We start from the raw sequence: 26680 nt of genomic DNA on the forward strand, positions 1-26680 counted from the left end.
TCTCAATATTCAATAAGTTTTGTCATATTTAAGAGAAATATAGGTCCAAATAAATCTCTTAGATATATTCTTGTATAGCTGAACCTACAAAATAGTCATCCCGCAAAACAATACACAGATAACATTATTGTAAATAATGTGTATAATTGTACAGTCATTTTAATTTATTATCTGCAGGTGGTGCCTTCTACGTGAATCCATATACTAGCGAAGATCGGATCGACCTTAACCAGGTATGGGTGGAGATACCCAAGAGTCTAGTCGCTTTGGGGGGCGATGTCCACATCCTCGTCCAAGGAGCAACCGGCGCTGGCAACTTAAGAGTTCGCCTCGCGCGAGAAGACGACGACGGCCGCACTCTTCTAGCCACCATGCCTCTCGCTTTAGACGCCGAGAGCCGAATGACTTTGCCGTGCGGGTATTTCTCCAGAGGGGGAATTTACTATTTAGAAATTGTTGCTGATAAAGAGAGTTTCTTAGATTACGGCAACGCCACAATTAACACCATAAAAGTTAAAAGAGATGTGTCAGAAGGAGGTCTGATGGAGACGGGAGATAGTGTGGTTAAATCTTGGAAGTTTGACGTCCTATGGCCAAGTGCTACTTTGGATGTGACTCCGGAGCAAATCCAGACGTATCCTGAAAGGCAAGTGACGGCGATACTGGAGTTCCCGAAGGTTGTATGCACTCCGGTACAGACTAGTGCTGATTTTTGGTTGGAACTTTTGTATTGTGGACATTCGAGTGGCGGGGCCGTGTTGTGTGACGGAAAAAATACTAGTTCACATGCTCACGTGCTGTATTCAGAGCAGGTTTGTGCAATTTAATTTAAAACATATTAATTAAAAACCGTTATAATATATATTCGAAACAATTAAATATGTATATGCCTTCTTTAATCACATAATTATTTAATTGATATAAAAATAATCATCATATTTACAAATACTCGTAATAAAACAATTAACGGCGTGATTCGAGATAGATTACGTAGCTTAAGCGTAATACAAATACATTCAGGTGCAATTCCGCTCTGATCCTCCAAAGCCTTCGCTACATTTATTAGGAAAGTTGTTCACTTGCCGTTCTAATAATATTAGAACCCATATGTGACACATTTCAAGAAACGTAGCAATACCTAGAATTATTACAGGTGTGTTTGCTATATAATAATAATAGCCTTTTATTTCAGATACATTTACACTTAAACAGATTTATATTTCAATCTCATTATTTTTAAGTTTCTGTGTGCCCTTATTTAGCAAAGGCCTCCTCCATTCCTCTCTGTACTGTGCCACTCTCGCCTGCTGTTTCTTTTTTCGTTTGTTGTACCATGGGCCCCAGTTTAGCTCTTGCTCCAGTTTTCTTTTCCTCTTGCCTCTTCTGCCTCGCCCATTTCCACTTAAATTTATTTATGTTTATTGTAACGTCTACCTTAGTTGTTCTTCTTAAATATGTATTCTTTATTTTATCTATTATTTTCTTCCCTATCATACATGCCGCATGTTTAGCTATATTTATAACGCTATCAGGATACTGTACAATAAAACAAAAACCAGTTGTGTGTGAAAGTTGGTCTAAAGACCATGTCAACCACATTTATCTTTTCTGTGTCTACGATAAGATTACAAATAGCTGACTCAAATTTGATGATCATAGAGTCTATTCACCTGTATATATGACTGATCAAAATGTAATTAGATGTATGGGTTCCCCGGTCGACGCACCATGACGCTTCGCTGTGAACTGTTCGGCCAGGCTGGAGATTATGCTCTCACCCTGAGACCTGCCGCTGCTGCTGGTCCCCAGGATTTAGCCCTAGCTTTTGTAAAGGTAAAGTATATATATATATATTTCTATATTTCTTTTGGCGCGTTAGGGAAAAATGATGAGAGTAAATATTTACGATGCGCGCGCACACTGAGTCGTGTTTATTTAAACCATAATAATGATTTCTATACGAGAAAACTCGTTCAAATTGTGATAAAAAGCATAATTTTTATTGTAAAATATCATGATTAGTATATTATATCGACCTTATACGTGACTATTAAAATGGACAAGAAAAATCTCATTCGAAGAGCGAAACGTCCCTCTAAAGTGCTCGAAGAAAATTATTACGCCAAAGAAGTATAACTTCTAAAGCGTGTACATAAGTACACACGCGTTTTTTTAAAATGTAATAGGATAAATAAATAAAAAATTAATATAAAAAATTGACACAATCTGTGTTTCGTGTCTTTGATACAACAAGAGTTACTTCGCCTTTGTTATTATGGGAATAAAAGCGCAATTTATAACATGACTTTTGAATAAATACAAAGAATTATGTTACCATCGTAGTAAATTTGACTAACTAAAGTCATTAAAGTCTATAATACTAGCATTTATTTAATGCACATTTTAAAGCCCAATTTGCAAAAATGCGAAGTGCTCAATAAAACTGCTCAATCGACACCTGTTTATGCCTCTGCTCACCTTTTCGTCATAAAAAAGCCATAAACCTGTGGCTATTTATTTGAAGTACCCTTTCAATATTCTAAAGGCAAACCCGCTATTTATTAACAACTGTTTGATGAGTTTTGTTTATTTACGTTGCCGTTCGGCTACACTAAATGGTTCATACAATTTAATTGAACGGCCCATCCTTTATATACATTATAAGCTTAGACTATTTCATTTTATTTCATAAATTAGGATTGAAACTACTGAACAAAACTTCAATGTAATAGAAGGTATGAATACTGAAGATTGAATTTGATTAGAATTCTAGTTTCTAGCAAAGAATAATAATTAAATATAATCAGAAGCCTTTTATACATAATTCACGTACAAACTTATTTGACCAAACCTCTGTCTTTGATCGATATATATTTTGTTTTAACAATATCGATACTAATAAAGAAATAATATTTACACCAATTTTGACTAAAGCCCATTTAAAAAATGTTCTACAGTTCTTATGGCTTAATAATTAATTAAGAATTTCTCGTCTTACCTTGAAGATAGCTTTTATCAAGTACTCTCATAATTTTAATGGATTCCCGTATATAACTAACTCATCTTAACTTCGTCTCTTCATTGAACTTGTTAAATCGAACTTTGAAAGGGGTTTGATACACTCCCTTTGACATATCTCTAGACCCATGTCTAGTACACGATAAATTCTTGTTTCGAATTCAGAATGACTACTATAGAATTACGAATAATAAAATAAAGCCTTATTTTTGTCTCAATAATATTAGTCCTTAGTCCTCCAGACTTTGTGGTTGATATAGGCTCTACGCCTACAATTTTTATTTATTTATATTTGTATAACAACGTAACAAAATATGCTGTATTTATGCGAAATAGCACCCAACCGCTTTAACTGTGCTTGTTAAAGTTGAAAAGAATGCTAATATTGATTTATATTTAACATTAGATGTACTTAATAATTTTGTACACATAATACTATTCTTGAATTAATTTTAAACTTCTTTACTTGTTGCAGGCGGACTGGTCTGACCAATTCGTACTTAACGTTCACGGTGGGTCCGTGTTCCCCTGCGGAGATGGAGTGAGAGTGCTGTTCCAGTACCCCGAGTGTGTGCTGGACGGTTCTGACAGGGTGCGTGTCTTCGGTAGAGACAGCTCGGACAGACTGCGATATGTTGCGGAAAGGAGAGTTCGGAGGTGCTTATAAAACTTAGTTAACTTTATTCAATTTTATCAGAATTACCTAATAAAATATATATGATTAAATCACAATTACTTATGTGACGAAATACCGTTTAAACCGAGAACGTCGCAAAATCTCGCCAATTATTATTTCTCTAACTTTAGATTATATAAGTAAAAACATACAGCCTTACTTGTTTAGTACTTATATTATTTATTATGATGGGTTTTTAGTTAAAAGTTCTGTAAATATTTTAATGTTCTATGGAAATAAACTAGAACGAAAAAAGCAAAACAGTTATTTTGCTTTTGTACGGTATGAATAAAGACGAGATGCAAAATTTTGGTTTCCTTCAATTCTTATTTCTCTTTTCAATGTTCCTCTTCTGTGCTCTTTATTTATTGAGTTCAAGTTCTAATTATTTTTTGCAGGGGACAGCACACAGCTTCCTTCGACTGTCGTCTGTTCAGTGAGAAATACCCGGAATATTGCTTCGTGTATGTGTCGCAGGCTGTTACTGGGGCCGTCGCAGATGTGCGCATGGACTGCTTACCGACTTTACCTTTATCAGGTATTTTCGATTAGTAAACAATATAAAATGATTCATAATTTACGAGAACAGACAATAGATACAAATAATTCAATTAAATATTGCTTATTTTACTAAAATAACCCGAAAAGAATCCCTATTATTTAAGTTTGCCGATAGTTTTGTAATACTTATTCATTCTATTGCATAACTAAAAATTTAATAAATAATATCCAAGTAAATTCGCGGCTACTGTACTGGTTTTGCGTAAAGTTTTAGTTGATAATACCATCTCCACAACACTTGTTAAAGAGGGAGGAGCTGGTGGTTGGGGAGAATGGTCTCCGTGGTCTGCGTGTCCTGCGCCTGAACATTGCTCTACTCGCACGCGTAGCAGACATCGCTTCTGCGATTCTCCGCCACCCGCCTATGGAGCCAAGTATTGTGAGGTATAAATACACATATTTAGGGACTGATAGACAAAAAAGAGATAAGAACGGCTGTATATAGAAATAAAGTTTGTTGAAATAATTTTCGAAAGTCAGCATCATAGACTGATGGTTTACAGGAATTTCATTTGTTTAATTTACATAATAAACGAATTTGTATCTTTTGACAATCGTACACTCAAAGTCAAATAAAACCTTTTACGCCCACCACGTGTGTTGACACGACAGTGACATAGAAACGCTGTGACCATAGCAACATTGCTTAGTTACGTGCTTGTGTTTAATCAATATTTTAGTGTCAACGTTCGCTTAATACATACACATTTAATATTTATTTTTTAATTTATTTTACAAAGTAATGGCTCCAAAAAAGGATAAAGGCAAAGAGGATGGAAAACCATCAGGAGGTGGTGGCGGTGGATTCACTGAAGTGGAGCGAACATTCCTAGAACTTCAGGTTACAGACTGTAATCGTAAGATCGCAAGGCTTCGAACTGCTGTAGATGAATATGAACAGCGTAATGAGGAGCTTCAAAAAGCCTACGACAAACTGGACGAAGACAGAGCTGATATTATTGCTTACCTCAAAAAAACTCTCAATAACAAAAACGAGGAAAATAACGAATTAAAAGAGAAAGTAAAAGGATTAGAAGAGACGAGAGAAATAGAGACAGCGCAATTTAAAGAAACTGTTAATGATTTGGAGCGAAATTTCACCATTATGAAAGACCAATTAACATCGGAAAATAAACTTTTAGCTGGTAAACTCAATACCTTGGAGGAATTTCGTGCAATACGGGATGATTTGATGAGAAAGTTTGATAAACAAGAGCAAGACTTTAAAGACCAGGAAATGAAATACAAACGAGTTATCTATGATGCAGAAAAAAAGTTCGTTATTGGTAAAGACAAGCTGAAAAAAGAAATGGAAGGTCGCCTTCTGCAGCTTGCACAAGATTTTCAAGATGCTACAGAACTTAGAATTGCTGCTTCAACTCACAGAGTGATAAGAGAGAATATAGCAATTAATAATGAGTTAGACAACATTCTATCAACTCAAGCAAAGATAGCTGAACAAAATGAAAAGTATAAAGAAAATGAAAGAGCAGCTCGTGTAGCAAAGGAACTAGCTGAAGAAGAAAGAGATAAAGCTATAAATAAGAATGTTATTCAAGTCAAAGTCATTGATCAACTGACGCTTGCTTTTCAAGAATTGCAAAAAGAAAAGGGTCTTTATGAAAAGAAAAGCTTTGATTTTGAACTATTACAAGAAAAAATACAAAAATTAACAAAAGACAACGATAACTTATCATTACAAGTAAGAATTTTAGAGCAAAACCTTCACTCTAGGATGTCTGCTGAAAATAAAGCTACTGCAGAAGCTTCAAAAGTATATAAAGAATGTGAAAAATTAAAGAAAATATTATCTGAAGCTGCCGTAGCTGTTCAAGCTGCTCTCAAATTGGATGATTGGGCGACAAAAGATCCCTCGAGAGAAATTATGGATCGTCAAATGTTGCTTGCAAGATTACTTGATATTATATCTCAATATCACGATATGCAACGAGCAGAGTCAATGGACACTTTAGCCTCTTTTGGCAAAGTTTACGAAGAGGGCGACCTTGGATTTATGCCAAAACCAGCAGCAAAGAAGGCGGCTATCCCAACTGTATTCTCTGCTGCTTCAAGGGAATCTATTAAAGCCGAGAAACGCTCGTCGGAAGCTATGTCTGTCACTTCAGCTTCATTAAGCAGCATTAAGACTATTCCAAGTATGAAACTGGTACCACCGTCTACGGAACCGGTTCCACTCGTGCCAAAAGATAGTCTTCCATCATTTATCACTTCCTCGCAGTCATCCGTAAGTGAAAGTGTTGAAGCTGAGGAGGTACCAGAAAGTGAGATGAGTATTGGCCAGAAACTCGAGCAGAGTAAGATTGAGATTCAGAAGTCAATATTAAAAGATCTGCAGTACTCTCAGGCTGCTTTTATATCACAAGCAAGATTGTCAACGGAAAAGAAATCAGTAATATTCGAAGGTGAAGAAGCTGAAGGTGAGCATAAGGAAGGTGATGAGATGGAAGGGGAACATAAGGAAGGTGACGAGATGGCAGGGGAACACGTGGAAGGAGAACACGTAGAAGGTGAAGAGACTAGTGCGGGGGATAAACCCGACCAAGAAGGTGCTCAAGATGAACAAGCAGCTGACGAACAGACCGAAAAAACTGAATAGTTATTGTGTAATATATTTTTTTGTAGTTAGTGTTATAATATCATTGGAAAATGTTTTTAATTTAATAAATAACAAGATCATTCTTATATTATTTTAAATTACATAGTATAATTCAACAAATCTCTCGTTCAAATAAAAATATCTCTGTGTAATCCTTAAAGCATATGAGATTTTATAAACCCAATGCCCCACGTAAAATACTGAGAAATATTGCTCATTCTATAAGCCAATATAATTCAGGTTTATTATAAAATGGCCTCTGACATTCTGTAGGTTGTAAGAGTAATCAATGTCCGTGGAAGTATCCCAGACTTTATTCCAGGGCCAAGCAGTCGAACTAGCGGCTTGCGAATGCTCTGCGCGCCCATGGGCAGGTGATTCCTCAATGGTGGTGGCTGAGATCGGTGCACGGTGTCGGTGTGGCTGTGTACTCCACCTGGCACCAATTGCCAGACTACTAGCTGGGTCTGCCAGGGCCTGCCCGGCCAGATCTTTCTGGCTTTTACAGGTGATTTAAATGGTTGTTATACGTGTATATGTTTTAAGAAATGATTCTTTCAGATGACTACAGAGTTACCTTACTGACTTACTTCGGACTATACAGTTAGACTTTGAAGTAGATTTAAACAAGTTCACCATTCGTGGTAATAATAAACATAATAATAACTCAGCGCTATAAATGCATTTATTATTTCGTCGAAAGAACAATGACCTTGAATAAAAAAAATTCAAATTTCAATTTTCATCTAAACAAATCTCCTTTAAAACTCCCTCTTACCTTAAAATGAATTCAAATTCTCAAGTCCTTATAAGTATATGTAACGCTCCTCTAATAGATGCTTCTTGGAAATTCCATCTCACAGCTCATCCTTCTTAGGGAACTCGTTTAGGATCTCCGCCATTAAATTGTGTTATTAATATGTTTGTACTATTTAAGATTAAGTTTAGTAATAATTCTATAATTTGTCAGTGTTACTTGTAATTTTGTTTTTGTTGATTTAGTTATCCACTATACCCTAAATATTTCTTATTTTAGTTTTATTCCCTACTAGGGTTGCCTGAAGGACGTCGCTTGTTAACGATAAGGCCGCATGTTGCATCCCTCATATTTTTATGTTATTCGTTTTTTTATTTATGTAACGAAGTATAAATGAATTAAAGAAAAAACTCTTGGATAATGTTCTAGAATACTTCACTAAAATCAATAGATATCTATTATTTTACATATTTACACCCGCACCAGTTAGGATTTTAAATATATTAACTACAAATATTATAATCTCAGTTGACACAAATAAGGTAGCAGCGAAATTGTAATATTTATTAAAGTAATTATGAAAGCTCCCATTAAAACTGAAAAGTGACTTTTAAAACCATCTGTAAACTTGTAATGAGTATGCTTTAACTTTTTAAATTTAAAAATTCTCAACTAAACACAGAAAAAGTTGAAAATTCGTAGAGGAGCACACTTTATGACCATTTATCATGTCTTTTTTTTTCATGTTTTCCGTTCTAAGACACAGATAAAAGCTCAAAATTTCAGTCTTACTTCGTTTATTTAAGTTTTTAACGGACTATTAAAGAAATATCTTTTACAAATCTGTATTCTACTGTATTTTAAACCAACCCAAATTTTAATTCGGTGGCTTGGATTCGATTCCTACACTGTGTCAGACACTGAGAGCTGATTACGTACTTGCATATAAACGAACAATAATGCAGAAATCTAAGGTCAACCAAAACGGGGTATTGTAGCGCCACTGGCTTTATTGATTGCGCCTTGAAACTTATCAAAATTCAAAACTGGATTGTTGTTTACGTTTCAACCTCTATTGTTTTGTGGTGGCCATATAAAGCTTAGAAGTCAATAAACCCATCCCACAATGTGAACTATACCTTGCAGACTTAAGTTAGTTACAAGCAATAACTTAGTTTGGTCATGTAAGCGGGCTACGCCACAATACTGACTCCGATATCAAACCTTTGTGTTAATTTCGTGTACCAACAGTCTAAGTTCTTTCAGTACAAGTTCCAGTTATTCATTGTAGTACGTTATATTATATATATAACTAAAAATTGTTTCGTGCTTATAAACTTGATAAACCTTAACTAGTTGTGTCGTGTACATTTTTTATAAGAACGGTGAAATACCTCGACGACATTACACGTTAAAATTCTCTTTACTTCTTTTATTTTTCGGCATTAAATATTTTAATGCTTTTAAATTACAAAAAGTATGCACTACCTGTACTAGTATTGATATGCCGGCAATTGAATACAAGAACTGCTAATCAATCACATGCCTAATATAAAACTCGTAAACAAGCATGCAAAATGTATATATAAAATATAGATTAAAGAAAATTGAGCATAAAATAATTGCATATTCAAGCACAATTCATTTTAAAACCGATAAACTTTAAAATTTCATTTAGTAAACAGGCAACTCTGAAACGGTGCAATGAAAGTTATATTGAATGTTGCTAAAAGCCATCAAAACTTGCCGATTTTCCATCGCCGAGTAATAACTCCGATACAGGCTCGTTTAGTTTACCCGGTTTTCAATAATTTTCCCGGGAAACGGGGAAATCGTAAATTTGCACTAGTTGACATCCTTTTAGATATAAATTTTCGAATAGAATAACCACTGTTAGTTTAAACTTGGATAAAAAATTCGTGAAAAAAATATTTTAGTAAAACGTTTTTTAGTTTATCTTAACGCTGGAATATGGGAAGATTTGTTATTGAGAATAATAATAAATTCTATCCTGAAAAGGGTAGTCGCCAAAATCAGTCAAAAGATATGATTTTAATATGTATATTCAAAAAGATTACGTTGTGTAAATGACATTAGTACATTGTATACTATAAAAAATGAAGCAAGCTATTTTCTGAGTATCTTCAGACTGCAGGAAGCATTTAAGCTACGACCTACAAATGTTTTGTCAAGTGAAGTCACGTCCGAGCCAAGTTTGCCCGACTTGACAAACATCCTCTTGGCTATTTAAAGCAGATCAACCGAAACTCCGGTGCAGATTGGAAACGTAAGCTTTGAATGATGAGATTCAAGATTCCGCTAGGACTTGAGATTAATGAATTGGTATTAGTCGGATTATATTCTGCACTTGATAAAAATTGCTGAAAATTGACTTGAACTATACAAATTTACCTCCCTATGTTTAGGGATGGGGCGTTGGAAGGTTTCGTAGCGGTTGGAGATTTTACAACCACAAACAGTCTCAGAATACACCAATACCTACTATTAAAGAAGTTAAATGCAAAAGTAAAACGAGTTTTATACACATATCTAAATATCGTATTAAGTGTATAAATGAGCAGTGTTAGCCTAGTGGATTCAGCGTGCGACTCTTATCCCTGAGATCGTAGGTTCTATCCCCGGCTGTGCACCAATAGACTTTCTTTCTATGTGCGCATTTAACATTCGCTCGAACGGTGAAGGAAAACATCGTGAGGAAACCGACATGTCTTAGATCCAAAAGGTCGACGGCGTGTGTCAGGCACTGGAGGCTGATCACCTACTTGACTATTAGATTGAAAAATGATCATGAAACAGATTCAGAAATCTGAGGCCCTGACCTAAATAGGTTGTAGCGCCACTGTTTTATTTATTTTTAAATATCGTATACCGGAAGTGTAAGTCTATTGTTTAAAAGTGTGATTCTCAACAGTTAGGTCGTGCGTTCGAACCCTGCTGTGGACCAGCGGATATTTCTTTCTCAATTTAATTAACATTTGCTCAATTAAGGAACACATAGGGAGGCAACCGACATTTGATATTTCCAATGGAGTCTCAAGGATATCTGTAAAATCCAATTATATTCTGTATGTTAAAATATAAATTAAATTTATTATGAAATATTTACCATCATTTTATCAAAAGAACAAATCATTTAAATCATGTTCAACCACAGTTGAACTGATTTCAACAAAAACCATTATAAAGAACAATTATCATTAAAATAACGATGTAAATGATTTTTGAATTACAATATAATGTTAAAACTGGAAATTTCGTTAATTCAGTCTGATAAAAGTGCATTTGTAAAGCGAATATTTTATACTTTAATTTTAAGCTTAAAAATAAATTAAAATAACTATGTCAAAGTCACTCACGCTGACTTTGACATAGTAAAAGCTACTCAAATATTGGTATGAATAATATTACAAGTGCCGGATGGTTACCAACTAGAAAAAATAATCAATGGCGCTAGAAGTTTTTTAGGTCTGGGCTTCAAATTTCTGTATCTGTTTCATGACCATTTTTCATTCAAATAGGCAAGTAGGAGATCAGCCTCTTGTGCCTGACACACGCCTTCGACTTTTCGGCTCTAAGGCAAGCCGGTTTTCTCACGATATTTTCCTTCACCGTTTGAGCTAATGATAAATGCGCACATAGAAAGAAAGTCCATAGGTCGGGGGATCGAAGTTTCCAACACTGCCCAACAGCAGTGTTGGCCTACTACAGCAGTTATGGTTTGGTTTCAATTTGACAACAGCGACGTTTATGTCTTTAAGTGGCTGTAATATAACTTTTTATTGGAACCAATAGTTCGGGTTCAGCCTTCAGATTTATTTTTAAAATATAATATTCACGATCAAAATACCTTTTTAAAATACTTACATTACACGTACGTAAACATCGTCGTAAACTCAAGGGACATCTGATTATTGATCGCTATTAGGAAGTGATACATTTGGCAATATTACAGGCGGAAGAAGGGTTAACAGTGCGGGTGCGATTCGAGGCAGTCCGCTTACCGTGTGCGGGTCAGTCCCTCAGGGCTCGTGACGGGGACTCGTTGGGCTCACCCCTTTTAGCCTCTTGGGATGGCCCCGATACTAGCGCTGTGGTAAGTTTACCTGAAACTTACTACTAGTTTATAGCTAAAGTGAGGTATAATGTGCTTGATCTAAACTAAAATAGGGAACGTAAAACAATTAGTGATTTTATCAATTTGTTCTTGTTTAGACAATTATAACAGTTTCTTTTCGTTAAATTGCTTTAACTTTTTGATTAAAAAATCAATGGTTTAGTTAAAACTGTGTTATTTTGAAAATTAATTTTATTATTATTTCTTATTATTCAATCATTATCATGAATAGGGGGGTAAAAATGAATATTTAGCATTAGAACAAATGTCAACTAAGAGCCCTACAATTTACCAATAATTCTGACTTTCACCAGTCCAGTGAAGTAGAAATGACGACTGACAGCAGCGGTATGGTGGAGATCACAGGTGGGAGACACATCCTCGTCGAACTACGATCCAACGATGTGAGTGAACGATGCGCGGGCGGCTTTTTGGCGCATGCTACACAGAGTGGTAATTGGATGATATATTCTCTCAATCTTATAATATAGCTGTTTTATACTATAAACAGGACGATGCATCAAGGTATTTAATTTTAATAAATTCTTTTAATTTTACATTTGATATTTGTCAACAACACAATAATATAATATGTATATATAATGTAATTTCAGTCATTTCGGGTTAAAAAACAGACGATATTTTAAATTATTATTTTTACTTGATTTTGAATTTATAATTATTAAAACTTCATCAGAGCCAATCCGCAATGCATCAGCAGCGTGGGCATCGGTGGCTACCGTAGCGTGGTGGCGCGGAGGCGGCGGAGCGCGAGCGGCCGCTGCAGCGTTAGCGGCGCTCGCTGCCTTGGCCGCTATTTTGTTAGCATTGCATTCGGCCCATCGCACGAGAGCCTACCAACGCGCGGCTGATAAGGAGTCACTTACTGATAGCGATGGTAAATATTTTCTGTACAGGTATTTTCAATATAATAATAATAAGACGCTTGTGTTTCAGATACTTTACATTAAATGTATTTATATTTCTATCATCTCATTTTTTCTAGATATCTGTGTGCCCTTTTTTAGCAAAGGCCCTCTCTACATCCCGCAATTCCTGTCTGCACTGTGCCACTCTCTGCCATGCTGTTTCCACCACCTGCTTAAATTGGTCTACCCTCCTTCTAAATTGTCTTTCTCTTTTGCGTTTATTGTTCCTTGGGCACCAGTTTAATACTTTGTTGCTCCACTTGTCCGTTCCTCTTGTGTATCGCCGATTTCCACTTCAACTATTTTCATCATTACTAATATTTAATATCCCAACTTCTACACTATTAAATATAAGCATTCTTATTCTCATGCTAAAGTTATAAGCATTTACGCATGAAATCAAACCAGGCCTTAGATAAACGGCAAATTATTATGTAATTATGACTAAAACTACGTAGTTATATTACTTGTAATATTAACTCCAATACATATGAAGGTTCGATATTTATTAATATATCTAGATAAAATGTATGTTATCTGGATGGCCCATGAATTTAACCACAGATAATTGATAAAACCACAGACTAGTATACCTACACTAACATGTATCATTATGGATATTATTTGTAATTTTAAAAAGTTATATGTCGATAACAAAAGCCGGAATAAGTATTACTTATATTATTTATTTATATTTTCCTACTGGATTGTCTGTTTCCTGGAACTAATTAATCTACAACCTAAACCACTAATAATGGAAATTTATTATCACGTTGGTCAAAGTAATCTTTTATGCATATTAAATATTACACGATAAGTTTTGAACTTCTCCAAAATCGTTTAAGGCTGTCGTACTCGCAAGAAAAATGAGAGGTTAAATTGCAGCTCAGGATTTCCAACACATGGCTGCTTGTGCCATTTTGTCTCTCTTGATTGCGTTTCCTGTTATATTATGTTGTTCTTACCTGATGGGTTTTTCCAGCATGTTCGGCATCCCTGGAGATGGGAGCGTCTGGGTCCCGAAGCACTCTGCTGAGCGAGGTGGTCGGTGGCGGAGTGTCTCTGCGACGGCTACTGCCCCGGAGGGGGCACACGAGGCTAAGAGACTGCGATAGGAGTTCGGGACACGCGGAAAATAGGTGTGTTATAAGTGCCAAACTGGCCTTATTGTACTCCTCCTTAACTTCAGAGTAATTTAATTTAATTAACTTAGTAAACCAGTCACTAGATTACAGATAATGAAAGAAACACAATTCCCCTTATAAGGTTCTTTGTCTTTCCCCAAGTGATAATTAACTGGCAAATAAAAAGTCATCAAAACATAACACTTATTGCACTCAAGTGAAGTGTAATTAGTGACGGTTGGTCCCATTGTTTGTGCACGTTCAACTTGTTTCTCACTTAATAAGGGTTTAAAATAGACGTCACAAATCGAGGGGAGCTTTTCTCTATACAATAATTAATAAATCTTATTTATTTTGGCTTTAACCATTTATTTGTGGTGGTACTAAAGTCTAAATGTGTTTTCTACCTCTTCTGTTTGTGATGCGCAAAGTATGTTTAAACAATGAAACGAAATTGTAAGAGTATACGATGGAAGACAATTTTCGTTCTTTTTTTTTCTAGAACGGCCAGCAGGCTCATCTGATGTTAAGTGATGCCGCCGCCCATAGACACTCAATACCAGGGGACGCGCGAGTGCGTAGGCGCAGCCATTTTCAAAATTGAGTCTCTTTTCTTGAAGGAATTGAAGTCGAATTGGTTCGGTAATTCAGTGGAAAGCTGGTCCCACATAGCGTTGGTGCGAGGCAAAAACTGCCTTAAAAAACGCTCAGTTGTGGAACGACGGACGTCGACGCGATACGGATAGTATTTTATAACTCCTGTCAAAGCTTATTAAATTAATACTATAAAAAATATCAAGGAACGAAGAAGTGCGTCTCCACATTTAATCCAAACACAATCAAAACCATAAAACAAAAACAAAATCTGTGCATTCATTTCTTATCTACGTCACAGGGACGAAGACGACGCCACATCTGACATGGAGGCAGACGCGGTCAGCGTAACGAGCGCTTGCAGCGGGGCGAGTCAGGCTTCTCAAGCCACGGTAACACCGGAGAAGGTGTCTGCGAGCAGCGCCCCCGTCGCTGGAAGCGTTAGACAGTCGCCGCTACGACGCTCACACACCGTGTCGCATGCTTCTGTACAAGTAATTAATTAAGATGTCCCAATAATTCTGACCGAATCTGTTGACTTGTACCTTAATCAACTAAAGATTGTACTGTACCATTGTACAAAAGGATATTTTGGACAATTGGCGATATATAAATAAAATTAATGTTGAAAAACAAAATCTCGAAAATATCTTTTCATTTTCATAATAGACATTTAAAAGCAATTTTGGGCTAAGGGCTACACTCTTATCCCCGAGGTCATAGGTTCGATTCCCGGCTGGCACCAATAGACTTTCTTACTATGTGCGCATTTAACATTCACTCGTGAAGGAAAACGTGAGGAAACCGGCTTGCCTTAGGCTCAAAAAGTCAACGGCGTGTGTCAGGCACAGGCTGATCACCTACTTGCCTATTAGATTGACAAATTATTATGAAATAGAAACGGAAATCTGAGGCCTAGACCAAAAAAGGTTGTAGCGCCACAGATGTTTTTTATTTCTTTTTAATAGTTTAATTCGTACCTAATGACAATTGACAACTTGACAGATGACGTCACCCCCGCAAGCGTCAACGAGCGAAGCGATTACAGCCGAAGTGAACACGAGCGTGACTAGCGTGAGTGAGCGAGACAGCTACAGCGAGAAAGACCACGACAGTTTGTGGGACAAGGACGGACAGAGTGTTGCCTCGTCCACGTCAGCCGCTACGCTGACTAACGTTAGTGGTCTTGTGTCGTTTTTGTAATCGTAATGATTTTTACAGCCTCAATAGAGAAATACCATTAATAGATAATTACATACTATTGCATTCTAGTTTTAAAAAATATGTGTATGAAACTATCCTTAACTCTATCGAAAAGCATATTTTTTTAAGAATTTTTATGTAATTGAAGTTTTCGTAGTTTTAAATAGCACCTAGTGTTAAAAGCACATTACTAGAAGAGATCTGGACTTGAGTTTATCAAATATGTAGTTTTTAACCGACCTAAAATAACCGAAGAAGGAGGTTATCAATTGGATGTGTTTTTATAGTATACTATATGTTATATATATACGTTGTATGAAGATATGATTAACTATATATGCCTGAAAGAGATCGCTAACAAGCTATAAGGCCGCCCGTTGCATCCCTTATAATTTATCTTAAATAACTCCATTTAGACGTATTCAATGTCTATTTATTCCAGGGCTGGTACTCTCCAGCACTAAGCGGAGTCTCGGCCGCCCGTATCCGCGACAACCCTAAGCACACGAAAGAGAACTGCAACCGACGGCTCTTGAGATCGGACTTGAGTCTGACCTCACATCCCGAGATGGAGATCGACTATTACGACTACGAAGTCAATAATGCGGGTAAATGTAAATGGGAACTTTTCTATGAATTCTCTTACTATTAAAGCATACTTTTGAAGTTATACTTCTTTGGGCGCGTTATGAAAAATTTATGAGAGTGAAATTTTACGATGCGCGCGCACCGTGACATAAAATTAACAGAATGAAGTTGCCCACGGAAGATGCTACGGCATTGACAAATTTAAAAAGAACATTCGAATAATAATAGAATTTATGTTACACTTAATGTATGAGAATAATAATAAATATTTATTTATTAAATTTTTCAAATGTAAACTGAACTTTATTGACTATAAAGCCCCTTTTCGAGTCTTTGATTATTTAATTGTAATTAATTATTTGCTTGCAATCCAAAACTATTTTTAATAATGCCAAAGAAGTATAACTTCTTACGCGCGTACGTACTTACGTGTACTTAACACGCACCCTTTTTTATATTTAGTAGTTCCGAAATAACTTCCATGCTTTATTTTACACAAATTTACACACATACACATCAATTATCTACTACGAACTACACAATCATATTCCGTCATTCTATTTCAAACAACGCTTGTCAAGAAGCACAGTTTCAGCCCTTCGTTGACGACAACCCCAGATGCCGCACTGCAACATTTGGTTCCACATTTCTTGTAACAGCAAAGGAGTGAAACTCCTTGCACCTTCCATCACCCCTAGACAGTGTAATGTTAAATAGGCGTGTCCTCTAATAGTCCACATCTCACTTAACATCAGGTGGGATTATGGCCAAACATTCAATTCTGTATAAAAAAATATATATTAAAGTGTCAACTTGGTAAGAAAAAAAAACACAAGCAAACAGTAAAATCTTGATAGAAACTTAAACTTTTGGGACGCAAAATTACGGTAAGTAGGAATATTGTTTTGTAATATTATGATTAAAATAGTTTATAGACCTTGAATTTTTGAGAGCTTCTTAGGCGACCAACATAATTAATATGTAATTAAATTAATCATAAAGGATATTATAATAGGGATAGAGGATAGATATTAATTAAACATTGAGTTATTCCCGATAGTTTTGATTGAAATTGTTGAACCAAAAGTATTAATACGCTATATTTGTGTTGGTTAAAATTGAAAAACACAAATAATTATTTATCTGTTTGTCCCTCAGGTATTGAATTTAAGTAAACACAGTAATGTGTTTTCCATAATCTCTCTAGGGTCACACACACTTTGGGTCTATCTCGATGGTTATTTTGTCAAACTACCAACTCCACGGCCTTGTATTCCATTTTCGTTGAAAAAATTGTTGTTTCAATTGCAAGACTATTCAAGACTCTTTGTCCATTATTGTAACATGGTCTGATTATGTCCTATTACAAATACTATTCCTATCGTGTGCCAGGTTCCGTTCCCGGTTCGTACTTAGGAATGGACCCGGCGTTTCTCGTCTGGATTCCGCCACTGGACGAGGGAGACATCATCAGAGAGATGGATGAAAGCAAGGTTCCTATTTACGAAGTAAGTTTTATACTCAGAAGACGTACTATCTTAGCTTGTACGGTTAACAAATCTACGATTTGTAGCGGCTACTCAAATCTAATTAAAATTAATTTATTTATATTGGTAGCATAAAGGAAGATCTTTTAAGTTTACTAGCAGTTGCTAAATCAAGAAATTGAGCGTCGAAAATATTTTAAACAAATATGTATCACGTAATAAATAGGTTTGGGGATCGTAATATTGTTTACTATAACGATTAATAGTAAAATTACAAAAAACAAAATTGAAATCTGAAATATTCAGAAAAAGCACTATTTCTCGGTTCATTTGATCTTTTTGTTCAGGAAGTGATCCCGATAGAACTGAGACCGAATCCGGGCAGCAACACAGAATCGCCTGAAGACCCGTCCACGCTGAAGAGAATCCCAACGAATCGCTCGAACGAGTCCATCAAATTCCGCAAAGCGCTAGACAGGAGCGTCATTCACCCTCTGAACTTCAGCATCAGTGATTTGCAAAACTCGCCCAAACTGCCCAAAAGGAATAAGAGGAAGAAATCCGAGATTCCCGTGAACATTCCGATGAAGGATCTCACCTCGATGTCCCCGGCCAAGGTGCACAGGAAGTCCGATGACTCGACGCTGAAAAGGGTGACGGAGACCAGAGAAAAGGACAGCACGCTGAAGAGGAGTGATTTTAATGATATTAGATTCGCGGATGATTCGTCGAACGAAATCAAATTCGCTGACGATTCGCCCGACAGCAATCGATTGATGGATCAGTTTGACCTTGAAGTGTAAACTGGCTAAGAACCAATCTAGTAAAGCGATTTCAAAGCGAGAGAAGAATGTTTTGTCAAAAATCGACAACAACATCTATTGTAATACGGACCCGAGTTTTCTACGTTGGAAAAAAAAATTTTTTTATTTGTTTTCTTATGTTTTAAGCTTACATTGATGCACCTATGTTTCCATTCAATAATAGTAAATAAATAGATAATATTATTTTTTTGTACTTATAGAAAGACAACTCGACATTATTTTGTCAGACATGATTGATAGATATCTCTTTAATTATTAAAAGTACCTCTCGGCACTTAATCGAAAGGAACGAGAAACAGTTGCACTTATCTTTAATAAATCTTACAACGGGGTTCGTACTTGTAGACACCTATTAGATAAAATATTTAATTAATGTTTAAACGTCACTATAATTCCGTTTGATCGGATGCAATATTTTGAATTACGTGTTAGTATTGTATATAGAATGAGTTTGCGTACACAAATAGTTACCGTGAACCCGGCGAGCTCAAAGCTAATCTACTAATATTTAGAATAGAACAATACAAATAAGCTTTGCATTCCCATAATAACATTGTGTGTTATTTTTCTTGTAGCTACCGAATATAGTTTAATTTTAGTACTATTTTAATAATAGAAAGCTCGTAAATATAGCTCTTTCTGGCGTAATTTCTCTTGCATCCACAATTGCACGTGCAATTTCTGCTTATCGCTCAAGAGGTATAAAATATATTCGGTAACTATAATAGTACCGCAGGTAAAGCATTCTTTAGACCCATTAGTTGTACTAAGGACCAACTTGTGAATAGAACCTCTCATATCATCACTCATACAAATCATTAACATAGCTATCTGATTATACGTAATTATGTAACGAATGTGCTCTGGTTAAACATACTTTTTCGCTATATAGATACCTCTATAAAATAATTATTCAACGATAGAGGTATTTTATATGAAATTTTCTTTTGAAAGACTGACATTTCGGGCAGTGCAATACGTCTAAATTAATTTATTCGGCTCCTAAACAAAAGTGGATCACTTAATAACGCACGAGATGTTTTCGAAATCCGTGGGAAAAATCCATTGCATCTGTCGGATGTTTCAATTGTGATAGGTTAAATTCTAAATAACGGCATACACTAAACGCTAAAGCCGATTTGTTTCCATAATTCCCTTACGCTCGAATTGACAATTCCGATTGTCCGTTCTATCAAAATTTAATGACTTTGCAAATACGACAAAGCGTCATTGTTCGCATTAAATAGCGCTGAACTAATTTAAGTTAATATTGTTCATTTAGATATAATTGTTTTTATTTAAATACAGTTAAGTAGAGGCTTTTGTATTATATAAACTTCAGTTTCTGCATCATACATTTATAGTAAAGCACTGTTATATGCTACCAGTATGTACAATATATTTTATAAGACTACCCTTAAATGTATGCAATAATTGTCGTAGCACTTAGACGGACGTTCGTAGCATAACCGTAGCTACCGGCGCTACGAATTAGTATGTATAAATTAATAAATGTTGTTACTTTGGATTTTTTTATCATTATAAAATATGTTTCATAAATCTCGTGTAATCGGATTTTATCTTTAAATATTGTTAAATATACTTAAGTTTCTTAAGCTAAAAAATTACTTTATCAAAGTATAGAAAATTTTGTACAATTAGCTGATTTGATCTCAGGATGTCTAGTCATTTAATTTACAGCTTGATAGCACACTAGTCGTAAGATATGTAAACATTAATATTCTTTATTTTAATGTAAAATGCACTAAAGCAATATCGGAATGTCCGAATATAAGTAATGTATTTTTTCTTTTACATACGAAATAAAGTGTTTTTATTTTATACTTTAAACTTGTCGTTTTATTTTCGAGTTTTAAAACTATTAGAGTTTAAAAAGTAGTTTTTAATATAAGAAAATCATTCCTTTTTATGTCATATTGTTTCTCACCTACAAACCTAGAACTATTGCGCTAACAGACTTAGACCAACGAATCATAGAACTGCTATAATAAATGAAAAATATCTACAAAAAATAAATTGATTGAACCTAAAAACTTATAAACTTTTTCAATTTTACTTTAACTTTCTCATTTAATATAAAGAGACAAATGCATTGTTAACATTTACTAAGATGTGTTGACTATAGACATTAGTCTCTTTCTATCAAACTAAATTTACACCGCAAAGAAAAGAGATAATACTGCTAAGTAAAACTATAATAATTTGACGAATAGTTAAAAATTGGTCTGTTTCAATAACACATTGGCAGTAACGAAGCCTAGTTATGATCCACGTAGCTTTGAAATGAGCCTGGCGCAGATTAGCGCTTATTCACGCCCGAAGCAGCCACATTTGAATGCAGGGTATTAGTTATTGTCATGAGCACGATTTCAAATGTAATAATCATTGATGCATTTCACTAGATTTGGAATTTGTATTTCAATTGTTTTACGGTGAAATAACTAAAAGGTATTTTATAGGATTTTTATTATTTTCATTGATAATAATTATTATACAAATTATATTTCAATCATTCACCGCACTAGCAAGTATCTTGTACATATTGAGAATTTTTTCGTTTAATTTCTATTTACATAGTATTATGAACTAGCGAATCTCAGAAATTCAATATTATATCTTAAGTGTAGTATGGACCATTTTTTTTAAATTTATTATAATACAATGAAAATTATTAATATTTTGTTAATTAATAACTTCTACTATTAACTTCATATATAAGGTTGTCGCGGGAAAAGTCCTTAAGAGTTACTGCAGAAACAGAAATGTGTCTGTTCCATGCCCTACGAGGTCACGGGACTTTAAAAGAATTTTACATAGAAAGCGAATAGAGCCTAAAGCTTTTAATTTATATATGTACCAACATAGATCCAATCGGAACAAAATCAGGTAGGTTTTACTGCATTCGCGTGGAATTTATGAATCTTTGATCGATCGAATGATAGTTTACTAAGAATTAGTTTATATGAGAAAGATTAACGTAAATAAAATAGTATACTTAGAAGGCCAGACCAGGTGCCACTTCATCGACAGACGGAAGGAGGATTTCTTTCATGTCAATTCGGCAGGAAATACTCAAGATTACACAAGATACGCTGGTATTTTTCATTTCGTAGGCTAAGATACATTATAACTGTCATCAGATAGTTAAAATATATATTCTTGGCGATCAGTAGAGCATTAATTTAGACAAATTAATAGAAGATGGTCTATCACACGTCCGTCGTGTCCAAGCACACCAATTGAAAAAGGAAGCAGGTGAGGTAATCAGCACGCTATATCCCTTCGCGTCAAAGTGACATCAGGTGATGTAGTCACCACTCAAAAGTACTTTAACAGTATGATAAAAATATTAATAGTGCATTAATTATAACAATCTTTCGTGGACCAGGCTCAACTAATTGGAACCGTGATATTAAATTCTTTGATAATAACGTGACACGGAACTTAATAAACGATGGTATTCGGTGTTCCGACAAGGTTTAATATGTGATCGCTGAATTGTAATTATTGTTTTACAAGTTACATAATTGCTTTATATTTATACTTTTTAAACGTTCTTTGTTCTTTTGCTGCCTAATTTAACTTATTAATAATAAAAATAATATCAGTGGCGAGTTATACTAACATTAGGTAAGTTACATATAATCATCGCATCGCACTAAGCCAAAATGAGCCCTTAAGTTCACACTCATAATTTGTAATATAACATTCTCGTTTCCGATAATGTCCAAAAAGTTGACTACACTTATATTCTTTATAGAAGTGTCACTTACATTTAAGAATCCTTTAATTAGTCAAGTTAGTTTTTGGTTAGTTTAGCGTCGCATCCCCATTACCCCTAATTTTATGTTAGTTATAAGCTCATGTTTTAAACGAATAAAGCCAGTTGACACCCAGCTTCAAACAAAGTGTTTCATTTAACATAATATATTTGAACATCCCTACAAAAACCGCCGCCGAACTGAATTGGTGCTCCAACCTTTTTATTTAGGTCCGGGCCTCAGATTTCTGTGTCTGTTTCATGATCTAACAAGTAAGTGATCATACTCCTGCGCCTACACACGCCGTCGACTATTTGAGTCTAAGACAAGCCGGTTTCCTCGCGATGTTTTCCTTCACTGTTCAAGCAAATGTTAAATGCGCACATACAAAGAAAGGACATTGCTGCACAGGAATCGAACCTAGGACACGTTGAAGCCACTAGGCCAACACTGCAATTATATTGACAACAACGTTCTGAATACAGATAACTTCAACTAATTATTGATTGTTTTGTTAATTTGTACTGTGGCTTCTTAAAACTAAAACTCTATAATAAAAGATATATCATATATAGAGTTATGTCGAAATATACAATTTTAAAACGCGACAAAGCAAACTTGTGATACTGACGTTCACTGACACACACATTTATTTGCACAAAACATTAGAAAGCCGCGCTTGAGTGATCTCGGCTGACCTAATTTTCTGGAAAGCAAAAACTTAACAAACGTCTCTATGTAGCTAGAAGCTATCACGGGATTAAAGGTCTAGATGACGTAGCACGAAAATAGTTTAAATCGTTTAAATGTTTTTAAAAACTACACATTCTAAAAATATACCTCATGATTATTTAAACCTTTAAATAGACAATTTAAAAAGACTTTATTCTTTCAAAGATTCTTTGTATATTTCCATAAGGTTTTCTTAATAATAGCCTTTTATTTCAGATATTTGAACACGTTGATTAAAGGAGGGAGCTTGTAGTTCATTGTTTATCAGAATGCCAAATCGTAAAATGACTGCTTCACAACTGATTTGCGCGACCGCCGCTGCGAAAACCGCTGTGCGAGTTCGAAAATTGAATTACAGAATCGCAAGGCAGCTTCTAAATTGTCATCTTATTTTTCGTTGATTGTACCTTGGGCACCAGTTTAGTATTTTCTTGCTCCACTTTTCTGTTCCTCTTGTCATGTTCTCCGCCCATTTACCCACTAAGTTTACTTATTTTTATTGTACCATCTGCTACCTTAGTTGTTCTTCCTCATGATGTATTCTTTATTTAATCTATTCTTTTCTTCCCTATCATACATCGTTCACATAAGGATTTCTTACCGATTATCAATTTAGACAACAAGCTCGGTTGAATCCAACCTGGATATAAACTTAGCGTAAATACTATTCATAGTAGTTTATATAATATCGGATTCGGAATAAATTTATGAACCACTTTTTACGTCACATCTAGATGCGCGTACATAGACTTAGCGACCATTAATTCGAGGCAATTCAGTTGGGACCAACTAAATGACCAGACCCAAACTATCTCCGCACATTAACTTATATCATAGAGGTATAGTGGACTCTAAGCCGCCTGTGAATTTGTATGAGGTCATTAAAATATATAGAACCTTCCGAGAGATTGAACTTAGCTGTATGTTTACTACTAATACCTTTAATTTATCTTAAGATTAGATCTTTATGATATCGATAGAAGTATAATGAAAATAAATCAGTGGCGCTACAACCCCTTTAGGTCTTGGCCTCAGATTTCTGAATCTGTTTCATGATAATTTTTAAATCTAATAGGCAAGTAGGTGATCTGCCCCCAATGCCTGACACACGCCAACGACATTTTGGGTCTAAGCCATGTCGGTTTCCTCACGCTGTATTCCTCCACCGTTCGAGCAAATGTTAAAGTAGAAAGAAAGTTCATTGGTGCACAGCCGGGGATCGAACCTACGACCTTAGTCGCATTGCAGCGTACGGCACTGCATTGTTATTTTAGATATAATATTATTTTAATAGTACGTTGCTAATGGATGTTTCCAATAATACAATTTGCCTATTATTCGTTACTAGGAGATTCGTTTACAAAACGCTTCTTTATTATAGATCCTGAAAAAAGAAAATAAAGTAGATCGTCTAGTGGGTTCATCTCTGGTCATAGGTTCAAACCCTGGCTCTGTATTTATATTTAATAGTAATTGAAATTGCTTACTTTACTTGCTTAATTTAGATACAAAAAGAAGTGACTGTTAAATAATGGTAATATAAATTCTCGGTGGAAATTATAATGTATTTCAGAGAAAGTAAATCCATTAAACCGGTAAAAGGATTTGTTTGACAGCCCTCATGTGTATTCTCATAATGAAGTACTTAAATACATTTAAACCTTTTCCTTTATAATATTACAAATGACTCTGGTCTGGTTAAGTGAGATATAATTTTAATCCTCATCCACATAATACCAGCAACTATGGGGTCATGACCCCCTCTACCCTCTTAGGCCTTGGCAGGATGAAGTAAATCATGGAGAGATGTTTTAGGTTAAGTTCTAAATTTTTCATGATTTACTACTAACTTCGACCATGACTCTACCGGACGGGAACGCTAGATCCGCTCCGGTACATATGTACCTGTATCATGAACGTAGGTTTTCCTTAATTTTGACAATTTGTTAATTCTTTATATATATAATTCTACTGTACGTGTGTATGTCACTGAACTCCTCTTAAACGGCTAAACCGATTTGAATAAAATTTTTTGTATGCGTTTGGGTGGTGCCCTGGATGGTTTAGATTCACAAATCAGCCGGCAGATGGCGCTGCAGTCGGTATCTAGGTTATTTATCTATACAGCAAATAAACAGCTAGTATATACGTATATATAAATCTTCTGTGCATGTTTTCAAAATTGTTTGTTTGTTCAAGTGGGGTCGAGAATGATTTACATTATTAGATATTTTATTGTGTATGTAAGACGTGTGTACAGGGCAACGTCTGTCGGAACCGCTAGATATATTACATATTATATATTTAATAATCGTAGGGCGTATCTTGTAATTAATGACCCACATCATACCAAAATGCAACTGTAATTATGATTAAAATTTCGCGCCTATTAAGAATCGCTTAAGTTTTAAGATTGATATTCAATCGCAGTCGTAAAATAACAATCGTTTTAGAAAAATTTGCTCCTACTGTATTACTATATAATACGTTTTATTATATAGTATTACATAGGTAGAGAGATTGTTCGGTAAAGGGACATTTCACGTGAAGCGGACAGGGAAAAAAAAGTGAGGTTCTGAAAATCGACCACATTCGGCCCATTTGTACTTCTAGTAGGTAGGAATATGTACGCAAAATATTTTTTTTGTATAGTGTATATTTACCAAGTTATAGGTTTCAAAAGAATTGTCGTTGATTGGTACTACAATTTTTCGAAAGTAATTTTTCGAATATAACAAATCTACTATAAAATATTTTACATAGCGATACATATTAAAAATATACTGTTCTTTTTGACAGTAAAAAAAAATTAAAAAATTAAAAAAAAATTAATGGCCAAAACCGGAAGTAAACTTTTCAAACCAGAATTACAGTCACTTCGACCAATTTTTTTTTCTTTTTTTTTCTTTCAAAATATGGCTTAAATGATAATGAAAGTACACTAGAAAATATAAAATGGGATCTTTATTAGTTTAGGAGATACGTTGAATAATATACACCCGCGTCGCAAGGGGCGCCATATGTAGCGCATGCAAGGTTGAGCAGTTTGCGCGATATTGCAACTTTATTAATATTTTATATCGTTTTAGCGTATATTTAACCTCATTTAATGATATGAAATAAGTTTTATTAATATAAATATAACTACATAATACAAATATAAGTTAATAATAATAATAAAGAAAAAACGTTTTTGGAGCAGTAGAAAAGTTTTATTATTTGCGAACGTTCCTTATAATATATTATTAACTTATATTTGTATTATGTAGTTATATTTATATTATATTATATTAATAAAACTTATTTCATATCATTAAATGAGGTTAAATATACGCTAAAACGATATAAAATATTAATAAAGTTGCAATATCGCGCAAACTGCTCAACCTTGCAAGCGCTACATATGGCGCCCCTTGCGACGCGGGTGTATATTATTCAACGTATCTCCTAAACTAATAGAGATCCCATTTTAAATTTTCTAGTGTACTGTCATTATCATTTAAGCTATATTTTGAAAGAAAAAAAAATTAAAAAAAATTGGTTGAAGTGACTGTAATTCTGGTTTGAAAAGTTTACTTCCGGTTTTGGCCATTAATTTTTTTTTAATTTTTTAATTTTTTTTACTGTCAAAAAGAACAGTATATTTTTAATAT

General features: G+C 34.8%; 2 protein-coding genes across 5 annotated transcripts in view; both read left to right on the forward strand.

Annotated features, from left to right (window-relative positions):
• The window catches only part of LOC125056828, a 141388-nt gene extending 121889 nt beyond the window's left edge, over positions 1-19499 (forward strand). For 3 of the 4 annotated variants that reach the window (XM_047660133.1, XM_047660149.1, XM_047660141.1), the window contains 15 exons: positions 178-812; positions 1702-1833; positions 3494-3675; positions 4093-4232; positions 4503-4639; positions 7195-7380; positions 11603-11743; positions 12079-12217; positions 12462-12662; positions 13676-13832; positions 14713-14905; positions 15417-15587; positions 16057-16228; positions 17595-17710; positions 18037-19499. In XM_047660133.1, the coding sequence (XP_047516089.1) occupies positions 178-812; positions 1702-1833; positions 3494-3675; positions 4093-4232; positions 4503-4639; positions 7195-7380; positions 11603-11743; positions 12079-12217; positions 12462-12662; positions 13676-13832; positions 14713-14905; positions 15417-15587; positions 16057-16228; positions 17595-17710; positions 18037-18492 (3158 nt within the window). In that variant the 3' untranslated portion in view covers positions 18493-19499. The remainder of the gene's footprint in view (positions 1-177; positions 813-1701; positions 1834-3493; positions 3676-4092; positions 4233-4502; positions 4640-7194; positions 7381-11602; positions 11744-12078; positions 12218-12461; positions 12663-13675; positions 13833-14712; positions 14906-15416; positions 15588-16056; positions 16229-17594; positions 17711-18036) is intronic. The other variant, XM_047660158.1, reaches the window with a different exon arrangement.
• LOC125056853 (cilia- and flagella-associated protein 157) lies at positions 4901-6954 on the forward strand. Its single transcript, XM_047660169.1, has one exon. The coding sequence runs from the start codon at positions 4998-5000 to the stop codon at positions 6870-6872; it is 1875 nt and encodes a 624-aa protein (XP_047516125.1). The 5' UTR covers positions 4901-4997; the 3' UTR covers positions 6873-6954.
• Positions 19500-26680: the final 7181 nt, after the last annotated feature.

Source organism: Pieris napi, chromosome 2 (genome assembly GCF_905475465.1).
Source record: "Pieris napi chromosome 2, ilPieNapi1.2, whole genome shotgun sequence".
NCBI classification, from domain to species: Eukaryota; Metazoa; Arthropoda; class Insecta; order Lepidoptera; family Pieridae; genus Pieris; species Pieris napi.

Excerpts from the sequence above, each read along its gene's own strand:
- LOC125056853 (XM_047660169.1), top strand. The coding sequence starts at position 4,998 with ATGGCTCCAAAAAAGGATAAAGGCAAAGAGGATGGAAAACCATCAGGA.